At 24.3% G+C, this 12,607-nt stretch overlaps 1 protein-coding gene across 3 annotated transcripts in view; it reads right to left on the bottom strand.

Moving 5' to 3' along the window:
- Positions 1-12,607, bottom strand: part of LOC114128981 (hemicentin-2-like) — a 364,378-nt gene that overhangs the window by 81,449 nt on the left and 270,322 nt on the right. For all 3 annotated transcript variants that reach the window (XM_050204625.1, XM_050204624.1, XM_027993598.2), the window contains exon 4: positions 2,763-2,864. In XM_050204625.1, the coding sequence (XP_050060582.1) occupies positions 2,763-2,864 (102 nt within the window). The remainder of the gene's footprint in view (positions 1-2,762; positions 2,865-12,607) is intronic.

Here is a 12,607-nt window from a genome sequence, read left to right as displayed (position 1 = left end):
GTCCTTTCTAGATATTTATATATCTAAATAAATGTTTCTATCTGTTTTTATTTGTCTACTTAAGACTCAAAAACTACTGTACCGTTTTCAATAAAAGTTGTATAAAATAGATTTTTTGAGACTTGAAAAGGATTTATGGTTTAGTTCTTCAACCCATATAGGTTGCTATAGAGTGATTTATACATGGGTTTTGTTTCATCTCAATCTATAAACGTATTACCATTACTTCCAGCATTTATTTTTAACCACACATTTTTCAATTAATTTTAATTCTTATGTAGGTTCTACTATAAAGCACTTAACTAAATGTTCAATCAAATAATTACTAGGTAATTAGTATTTGAAAACAATAATATTATAGAATAAGTAATTGTATTCAAATGTTGATCATAAATTATTTTATTCTATAAAGATATTTTCTTGATGTTGTGAAGTTGTTATATCTACGGTCTTAAGCATTAGAATTTTTACTTTTATTAATGAAAATCGGCATGCCGGTGTTGGTGGGTCAGGTCTGAATAAAAAAAAATGTATTTATTTTCATTTTTATTGAATAAAATGATAGAATCCCCATCCTACGTGTTTGTGTGTTGTAATAAAATGTGTATAAAAGTAAGAAAATCATATAGGTTCTGCTATTATTATAGTTATAAATAACCGCAATAAAGTTGGATATACTTGACTAGTAAAAAGTAGGTTGAAATATTTGATGATATATTATTCAATTTTCGTTATAATTTTTTAGGAAACGGTATACTTAATGTAAGTATTTTGCATTTTTGCTTTAATTATTAATAAGTACTCATTTAATAATAATAATAATTTGTATGATAAAATAACATTAAAAAAAACCAAAGGATTATATTATTATGATTACCATTATCATATTATATAACTGAATACAAAATGTTTTAAACAAGTTAAAAGTGCTCTTTTGAACTTCTGTTTATATTTAAACTTTAAAATAAACCGGAAGGAAGTTAATTCTCAGGACTGTGCTATGGTCAAAACGCAAAAGCATTGTCAATTGTCATTATGTTACTTTTTATTCAAAGAACCACTTTTTTGAACTATTATATTATCTTTTGTTAGTTCAAAACAACATTACTATTTTGTTTACATAATTACATTTGAAGTTTATTAAATAATATGAAATATACATAACAACAAATATATAATATGTACAATGGAATTATAATATGTACTTAAATGTTAAGTTTTCAATAAGATGTCTAGCCTGTTTCATATTTGTGAATATTCGTTAAACAATATTGTGTTTTCACTTGTCGGGGATAGTTTTCGATTTTATTTGTACAATAATATAATATTATAGGTTTGATTTCTTTTTGATTAAAATTTATAAAAAATGTTAATTTTTTCTAGAACTGTATTTTATACTTCTATATAGGTAATATAAATTAAAGGTTATTAATGTTATTATATTGCAATTTGCAATTGCATATTGGTTAGCTTTAATTAAATAATTTTATTTTAGGAATTTATTATTTGTAAGTATAATCATGAAAATTATACTAAAAAATTATTTTTCATACAAATCATATATAGTTAATTCTAGATAATACTAGCTTTTCACCTGGTTTTTATAACGTATTATTTATGAAACATTAATCTGTTAATATACCGGGCGCAGGCCGGGAAGACACGCATATATACATGGTTAAATAATTATATTAATTATTATTATATTCAAATATGGTTTTGATGTTTCCTCCACACCTGGTCCTTGGTTAAATCCTTTTAATAATATGTAAATAATAAATATTAAAAAAACAGTAATTTATGGCAATTGTTAATAGTATATATTATAAAAGTTTTAAAATAGTTGATAACAAGAGTAAAACGTACTTATGACCAATTTTCTACGATATAAGTGAATACTAAAATTATTTTTGAAGAACAGTTATGCAACTCATACTTTTATAGAAATATGTTTTGTTCGACCGTGAATTCAAATATTCGGAATTTGACTTTACCGTTTTTACATTATCATTGTGTATACCTGTATACCTGTAGTATACTCCGTACATATATATATATATATTTATCTTACGTATAGTATGACGCTATGACGGATAAACGAGTTTACTTGGGAATATTATACATTGCACCTGCAGCAAAATGAAAAGAAAAAAAAATTGGCTGCTTTTTCCTCAAAACCATTTGTACAATACATTTTACGAGTTAACGAACTAACTCTAACTCCGACAGATGTTAGATGTTTCTCATAAATTTACCGTTGAACTTTACTAGAAATAATGTATGCTCAAAAGAAATGCCACAATTCGAAACCAATAGACAAGTTATATGATGTATTAAATAATAAAATATATTCACTAATTCCATTCTAGTTTCAATGAAATAACTACAAAATCTTATACTATAAAATATATTATTATAAATGACTAATTTTATACTTATTTTATTTAAACTGTGAATAGTGGTATCCGTATACTCAGGAAATAGGATAGGTATGGATAAATTAAGCCATTGCCTGATTTATTTCTTCTGCTAATTTCTGCCAGAGCAATATAAAATATCAATATTTTCAACATTTTATACTTGAAATATTATTATTGTAAAAATTTAACAATATTATATGTATATATTTTTTATTATGATTCGACAGTCATCGTAAACATAAATTATTATATTAGTTCTACAGTATTAATAATAATAAACGTTTCGTACGAATAATATAAACGTAAAAGTAATTGCCATAGGTATTCAAATTATGCACTTACCCCAGTCTGAACGTGGTGCAGAGATTGAAACCGCAAATCTTCCGTGTATGTGGATAGCCCGACGGTGAGTAGTCGGTAGTCTCGTCTACGAATCCAGGAAACCTGTAATATGATTTGTATGATCATGTTTAATGTTTAAATTAAAAAAATAATGTGACATGGTTTTATACTAAAAGCATGACTTTTTAGAAGTCTAAAGTAGATTATGAATACCTAGAACCCATATTATTACATATAGCATTATACATTATAGCAACAAATAATAATCTTACAATCATATTCATTATTATAAATTACTTATAATAATTAGTACAGTAAAGTTGACAAACACCTGCGAAGACTTTAATCGCAGTAGGTTGTAGGTATAAATGTGGCTGATATAATAATATATTATTCTCCCCAATAATATAAATGTCCCTAAGGTTACAAATAAAGTGCTTTACAATTACCTAAAAAATATTTATTATTATTGCTTCTTATAAAAAATTATAAGTTAATATAATTTTTTTTTTTTTTTAAGATGTATTTATTGAAATTGATATAATTAGATAAGTTTTGTAATATAATTGACGTTAATTTCTAATTCTTTTTCTAAAAATAATTATTTTGGGACTTTATTCATATATTCTCTACAACAATTGTCTGCTATAGCCCGCAGGGTATACTAGCGTATATTCTGCATCCCCCTTGAACATACCTAATATGCTCTTTGAAGTAGGTAGGTAGTTCTGTGTTAGGTAGATTCTAACAGTTTGAAACAACGCTTAATTAACAAAATTTCAAATTCTTTAGATTGGTATTCCTGTCAGAATCTGTAACACTTAACTTCAAATCGTAATCTGTATCTGTTCTTGTATAATCTACATACACGTATAATATTATGTGTACAAACATTATAAAAATAATTATAAAATTTAAAATACTATTGTAGTATAAAATATATTTATTTGAATGTTTAAATAAAAATAAAACATGCTCTAATTTAATTTTCCTTGAATACTATAAAATTACACGATTTATTTTTTTTAATAATATACATGTATAATATATTTGTCTATTGTAATTATTATAATATTTTCGTTTGAATTTTAATTTTGCGGATTATCAGTGGAATTTGATTATCCAAGCTATCTTATTCCGTGGATAATCGAGAGTACTCTGTATTTTAAAACATAAATTATGAAATTTACACAAATATAAATGTGATAAATATATTATTGAAATTACATTTTATAAACAATTTAGTACATACCTATACTGTTAAATGTTTATTCTATAGTGATTATAGTCAATTTTAATAAAATTTTATTCACGTTGATTGTTGATCGTGACATAATCATTACTCATTACTTATTATATAGCATAAAAACGTTGCAATAGCACAAAATAAAGTTAGTTTGAAGTAACACTATTAAAGCGAACTACCTAATTAGAATAGTATAAGAAATGGATTACACCCAGTACAGTAATCTAAATAAGATGTAAAGACATGACAAGCTATTACAACTTCAAATGTATTAACAAAAGTTATTATATGTGCTAGAAATAAATCTCTAAAAATATAAATAAGATAAAAGGCGATTACAAAAAGGTTTGGAATATAATAAATGAAGCAATGTATAGTAAGGTAATTATTAATAAAAACAAAAATAGTTCTTTGAATTTTGATTCTGAAAATAAATTAGGTATAGTAATAGATAGTGCAGCAGATATTACTAACGAACTTAATACATTTTTTGCTACAGTTGTTGAAAATTTCTTGAACGATTGAAAATTTATAATCCTGTTAATAAGGATAAATTCAATATTTGAGTTAACCCAAATTCAATTTTCCTTAATTATATAGCTAAGGAAAAGATTAAAATACATATTTTCTGTTGCAAAGAATGTATTTCTTTTTATGCTTTGGAATTATCAAACAATACACTAAAACAGATTATTGACTGTACATTTTTATTAATGCATATTTTCAATATATTTCTTACATCAACAATTTTAACAAATGTATTTAATCATACTTTAATTGTACCTCTTTTATAACAAGCTGAAAAAAATTCAAATCACTGTCCATCGTTTCCTTAACGTGTAGCTATTACTCGTACAGTCGTACGTTATCAAAGGATCTGGAGAAATGTTTAAAAAGATTTTTTACGATTTTCTTGAGAAATTTTTTTTCTTCTAAAAATCAATTTGATTTCAGAGATACTAAAAGTACATTGATATAAATACTCTTGTTAGTCTAGTTGTATACATAATAATTAGATGACGGTAACTAGGTACTTAGAATTTTCCTTGATGTCAAAAAAAAAAACAACATTTGATTCAGTTGTTCATAAAATATCGTTTTATAAGCTAAATAGATATGGTATTTAAGGGATTTCAAGCAATTTAATTAAAGTTTTTTTTTTAGAAAATCGTAGTCAACAGGTATGGATTAATGATGTTTTGTTCAATATTAATACAAAGTAAAAAAATTACCAACTTAAATTTTATATTTTCGTCTTGTAATAGTAATAATAGTACAAACTATTATAAATTATTGCGGGAATTAAAAATGTTTATATATTAATTATTGTCGTTTCAATTTCAGTGTAATAACAATAAATAGGTATAAGGTTTATAATTTAAACATATTTTATTGCATTTATTACAGGGATTCATATATTACAATGTTCAAATATTGCATGTTAGTTGGTTATAAATTATGTCGAAACGTTTAATTTTCGTTCGTTAGGTACCTATCTTGATTGCATCTTGATTGCATCCCAGACTAAGGTATTGCATGCTATATGTGGGATCGTTGCTATAATTTACTTGCCTCATAAAATTATTAGTAGGTACGCTAGTACTGCGCAGCGTACTAACATAAAAACTAAGACATCAAACCCTACTCGCCCTGTGTTAGAGATAGCACACACAGTTATACTATATAATTAACAAAATAATAAATAGAACTTAATATTTTTTTTATTTTTTTTTTACCGAAAAGCATTTTTTTCAAAAAAAAACATCCGTACATTTTTTTTCATATAAAAACACTGAAACAGTCAAAGCTATTAGTACCACCCACTTAATGCCAACTTCATGTATTTTTTGCTTCATACACAGTTTTATTATTTTAATTTAATCTACTGCTAAAGTATTTCTTAAACTATCAAACATTGTCCCTACCTGTGAAAAATATTGAACGCGTATATTATGTATTTTTTTAATTTTTAAGTACAAATAAGCACTTTTCAACTATATTATATCTTTATACCTTACACAATTAGGCAAAAACATTAAATTAAAAACTACAAAATTAAGTATTTAATTACTCATTTTAAATTCGATTTTTATGTATAGAAATACTCCGAAAAATATTCTTATTTTGAATATGAAATAAAACTTTATACTATCTATCATTCAAAAAGTAAAAGACATAAAAAGATAATAATGAAAAAATATAATCATTTTTAAAAAGTATTATTTTGAAATAACTCGTGTAAAATTATTTAAATAAATATTTAAAAAAAATGTTAGCATCTTCAGGAATAATAGTATAGTAGGTATACTAGATAATAATTAAATCTACTTTAAAGAAACAACTCTATGAAACCAAAAGGGTTATTTGTGTTGACAAGTTTTAGACAAAAAAATACTTAAAACATGTTATAATTAAAAAAAATATCTTGAATTTGTAACCAAGTAATAAATTGAAATAACGACTATCATAATGTTTAGTACCTAGTTCCGTTTTGTGTTTGTACAACATTTTTGTTAACCTCGTTACAACAATATTTCTACTTGGTTAGATTATTAAACCGTTAATTAAAGCGCAACAACCAAATAATAATTTACAATCGACTAGGTAACATATAAGAAACGCGTACATTTCCATTTTTTTTTAACAAAGGTATATATTTTTATTGATTATACAAAATTAATACATCCTAGTACAATAATAAAGTTCAGTTTAATTAATTTAATAATTAGTTAATTATGGTTATGACGTTTAAATGTTATAATTACATTATAAACTCGGTTCTTCAGTTTTGTATCGTAATATTGTTTTTTTTTTTTACCAAATAGCTTAATATATTTAACATCTGCTAAATAATTAAACCCAACGTTACTTTTTTATTTTTGACGTTAAGTTTAAAAAAAAAATTGTTAAATAAATACCTAGTTACCTATAAATTAAAATGTGTATATTATACTATAATACTCGGTATTTTATGTTTATTCAGGTATCAAATTTCACGGAAAAGTCTATAAAATGTATACTCTCTTCTGAAAACGATAGGTACTTATAACATTTTAACTGTCCATTTAAAATATCACTTTTATCATTATATTATGTTCAATTCTTTTAGTAAAAAAAGTAATATATTACAGAGTTTTTAGCATCGACGCATCAATTACATAATAAGACAATAATAACCTAAATTTATTATAATTTTTCAAACATTTTATAATATAAGTTTTTAACGATAGTCATTTAGTTTTCAGTATGACAATATACTATGTAAAATGTAATCATATATTTTTGGTTAGAGTTTCAACTTTAAGCATTTTCAAATATATCAAATTTCTTAAAGAGTACTCATCAAATCGTACAGACATTAAGTATGAACTATAGAAACGTTGAGGTTAATTCATAAAATTATATAGGTGCACACACATGAATTACACAGGAGTAGGTATATAAATTAAATTATATAGAAGTAGTGACCGCGTTTGTTTTTAATTTAATTATATGCTTGTACTTATTAAGGGCACTATAACGCTATTAAGTTTGTATTAACCAATATTTAGTATAAACTCATGGTTTTGGATAACAGTAATTTTATTTATCGTTAAAATATACTATAGATTATAATGTATAGTGCTTTTAGACTAAACATACAATATGTGGCTAAAGTTAAAGAAAACAATGATATTTTATAGTATATAAAGAATTAGTTTTTTAAATAGCGGATAAGTATCAAAAAAAAAAAAAAACAATAGTAATATTATTTTTAACTTGAAGTACTTATTATCTATCTGTTGCATTAATTTATATTTTTCTCTAAAATATTAACGTAAGAAAACGTCTGTGAAACTTATCCTTTAACAGATTGAGTCGAATTATAAAACAGTTTTTAAATAAGATACTGATGAAATATTTTTTGGTAAATACCAATTTTTTATTTTTATGTGATCGCGTATTACGAATAATGTTTGAGTCTTGGCATTGTTGATTACTCTAAGGATTTTCACATTTCCCGTAGAAATCGATATTTGTTTAACCTCGTACGACGTGATTCTCTTGCGAAACTCAGTAACATACACTACGTGCAATGTGCATATTGTATAGTATAAAACGTGTTCATTCGTTACTTGCCCGTTTCATCTTAAGAACATTATTTAATAGCATTTCTCTGGTGGCGCCAAGCCTCTTTAAACACACGTCATCTGCACAATCCATCGTATATAGTATATTTTATCATCTTTCAAACAGAAAACTTCAAGAGTTATTCAATGTTTGCGTGGCTTACTATATAATATTTTGTCCATTAGTATATTGTATATGTATCCCTAAATATAAAATGGTTTGTGTACTGTTATGACGACTTTTGATTACTAGAAAAATTTTATATTATTTATCTGTTATAGTATTTTTTCAAACATTTATCTTTATTGCCTATTTAATCGAAAAAAAATAAATGTTATAAAAACGGTGATTAGTGTAACGTTTAGATGGCTACTTAATTTTAAAAAAAATCTTATACTACAAAACATGTTGAGAAAATTTTTTTTTGCGATTATTTATGTATGTTCATATATTAAATCATATAGGTAGTATAATGTATAGATGAGCCTGTGTATGACATAAGTATATAAAAATATTAACCCAAATCAGATATAGTTAAATTTAATAGCTATACTTAAGTTATTTAGACTTTTTTTTTTTAAGTTGTTTATACTGCACATTGGTACTACTAGTTGTCATGTGGCATTTTAAAAAACCATCGAAATTGACTAAACAATGAATGCAAATTATTCCTACAGATTATAACTATAAAATTCACATAGTATAACTATTTTAGAAATACATGTATTATTAATTTATAAAAGTGAATTTTAATATAGCAAAATAAACAATTATAATATCTTCTATAGTATACCGTATTATAAGTGGACGGTGATTTTAACTTGTAAAATTTGTATAACATATTATAATGATTTTTATTTGTTAAAAACTCAATTGAAAAATTTTAGAACCAGATTGAAGCAAATGGAATATCCAAAATTAACGTATTGTCGTTTTTCAAACTGGCATTTGAACTGTTAGCATATTTTATACAGTCGATTCCCTAGTAGTTTTCAAGAAAATCACGAGTGGCAATAAAAAAAAAAACTTCTATAAGTCTCTGTACTTAACAAATCATGATCATGTTTTGGTGAAAACGAATTCCAATCCGAATAGTTTTTTCCTCTCAATGATTTATTATTGCTTTCAAATTTAAAGCACCTGTTCCACTGGGCCCATAAACTTTTGTATGCACTTAGTGTATCAACATTTGTTTTTCTGTAAATTTATACATTTATAATAGTATAGAGGACTTATAATGATATTAATGTTTAATTTTAAATACCTAGGTTATCTAAGTAATAACTAACAGTATTTTACATTTTATGATTTTATTTTCATGTATAATGGTACAATGGGTCATTTTAATATACCTTACCATTAAAATTATTTTTTTTAAATGAAATTACATTTTTATTTGTGAGTAGATTAAAATATAACAATACTGTGAAATTAATCAAAATCACGTTATTATGAAATTTAAATTAATAAACACTAATACCTAATGAACTTTATCTACATTGTTTGTTTATAACTCGTTTCAATAACATAATTATAATTTAAAATAACTTAGTTGTATGTAATTATTTTCCGCTGCGTCGTTCTTACACATACTTAGAACAAAATTCAATGATTATTTATTTGTTTAATAGTACAATGAATTTGCTATAGTAGTGATTTCTAAATCATTCTTCATGTATTGTTGGCCCATTATTCTAAGGGTTGTTATTTGCCTTTAGTTGTCCGTATACAATTCTCCCCATTTGTATATTCCCATTTCGTTCGACCCATATATTTATCTTATCTTTGTTTCCGAAAATTATCTCGCTATAGGGAACCGGTCATCATTTTTTTTTTATTTAACAAAATATATTAAATATTACATAGGTTATTTTCATTGTTATGTTATAATTTAGATTCAATTTGATTTATATTTTATGTATATTATAAATGATTTATTTTTATGCCTGCAATATATAAAATTATTTTTTATTAATTTAAACACATATTAATATTAAAGTTATAAAAAAAAAAAAACGCCTATAAGTAGATTTCTCTACAGTATTTTTACTTTATAATATATTGATGATTTTTTTCATCCTTTACTGCCACAAATAATAATATGATTGATAAATAATTTATAGTTTTGATACATTTGAATTAAATAATTACTATAATAATTATAAAAATAATGAAAATATATAGGTGAGTAAAATGTAAAAACATATTTAAAAAGTAATAAGTGTCTAAATGCAATCATTAATACAATAATATACCTATCAGTCATAATTTTATATTTTACTTAAATGATAATATATTATATAATAAATATTAATTTACTCGCATGACTACTGCAATATGTATACTGCATTTATTTAATACATTTATGGTTACAATGTGTAATTTAATTTAACATCAATTATCATTTAGGTTTATTAATTATTATACAGCTGAATTTAAATTACAGAAATATAATTCAATCATTTTTGAAATCCCTGAATAATTTATATAGTATACACTTATTATGTGAATTCATGATAATATGCAACAAATTGTTATTTTGTAATATAGGTATTATATAGTCATACAGATGTTGTACAGGAAGTAACTTAACTACTTGTATTTAGTTTTCAAAAAATATATTTCTTAGTGTAAAATGATTATGTGAAATGTTAATTAAACCATAGAATGAGGCGTTGTTTTCTTAAATCGCATTCATGACCGTCCAATCATCGTTTTAGAGCTGAGGAATGTTAATAAATTGCATCCTCACTGTGCGCCTATTTAGCATTTTGGCAACAACATGATAGTTCTAAATAAGGTTTAAAATTTTTACAGGTATTATAAAAAATTGTTTAAAAAGATTGAATTACATAAAAACTTTTATTATTTACGGTGCGCGGTGGGTTTAAAAAAATGAACATCTTGACCTTCGTTTAAATGCTCTTCCACAGCCATTATTATTATTATTAATAACAATAATAATAATTACCTACATACCAAACTCAATCGATATTCAAAATATTATGTGTTTGCTTCCTGTAAATTATTCAACGAAATATGGCGAGGACATCAGTCACGCATATAAGACACATTTGTTGGTAAACATAATGGTTAACGGCTTTAGAAGACTTTGATAAAACGGTTTTGTGTCTTAAACGGGTGGAAATCAGTCCTTGCATTAATTATTGTTTATGTACAAGCGTCGACTATCTACCCTCATGAATATCCAACGACTCTGCTCTGCACAAGTTGAACACATGAGGTGGTTAATTTTTTACTTTAAAATAATATATTACGTCAGTGTCCTAATTCATGGACGTAACGGTAATTGTTAGACTTTGTGAAAATAATTGTGCATACATTTATGTAACAATAATAATAACTGCAACGTACTCTTTAAATAAGAACAAAATTCATAGACTAAAGTAAGTCTACCATAGGTGGATAGTATTAGAAATATGTTAAGAAGGGACTATATGAATATTTTTAAAGTTTTATTGCAGAAATGCTTAACCGTTTTAACTCATAGTATGCCGAGATACAGAAGAATAAAGCAAATTTAAAAATTCGATTAATTATGTTATATTACAAATTAGGTAAATAATAAATTATGGTACTTATCTATAATATTAGAAAATTAGACAGGAGACATCGAGCTTGTTTTTTTTATACATAAAAATCCTTTATTTGTTAACTTAACCTTTATTCATGCATGACCTATGATTTATTCGTTGATTTGTTTTTACAGTGTTAGAAATCTTTGTTTATGTAAACATGACATTAAAAACTATTAACTAGTTATATTCATTTTTTTTTTTTTTTTTGATAATATTAGCAATCATACTTTGAACATCTAAAATGCATTGATTGAAACTACATTTTTTGATTTAATAAAAGAGTTAGATCATTTCGTATTCCAGCGAAGTTTCTTCAAGTCTGAATTCAGTATTCTTATATTATCTTATCAAATGGGCAATTTATTCAATCAAATTTTGAAACGTCTAAATCGGGAGTATATCCTTGTCTAAAGCAGTAAAATTCTCGAATACGAAAGGAAAAATTTCATAACTTTCTTGTAACCATAGAATTTAGATAATAATTGAAACATTTTGAATTGATTTTTGTGCACATATTTTTTCCAAATTTTTAATTGATATTTAAGAGTAAATAATTTGTTATATGATTTTTATATTATATTTTCATTTAGTCTTTGCAGAAATGAGTTTATGTGAAAAAAATATCTGATTAGTAAAAATATAAATTTTTTTATCAATTGACTAGCTATGATATATAAAATGTTTAGAACAAAAAAAAAAAAAAATGATAGCTAAAAAATATGTTAATAATTGTTAAAGTAATCTCTACATTATTCTCTGCACTTACGTTAACATTTTTTTTATCCCTGGCAGATCTCTGACGTTCAGAATTTTAATCCAAGAATTCCGTAATATATGATAATAATAATGTGATTCGCTAGGGAAACTACAGGATAATATTTTAGTAACAC

The sequence above is a fragment of the Aphis gossypii genome, chromosome 3 (genome assembly GCF_020184175.1).
Source record: "Aphis gossypii isolate Hap1 chromosome 3, ASM2018417v2, whole genome shotgun sequence".
Classification (NCBI taxonomy): domain Eukaryota; kingdom Metazoa; phylum Arthropoda; class Insecta; order Hemiptera; family Aphididae; genus Aphis; species Aphis gossypii.
The sequence above is the reverse complement of the archived record's forward strand: the minus strand, read 5'-3'. Positions and strand labels throughout refer to the sequence as shown.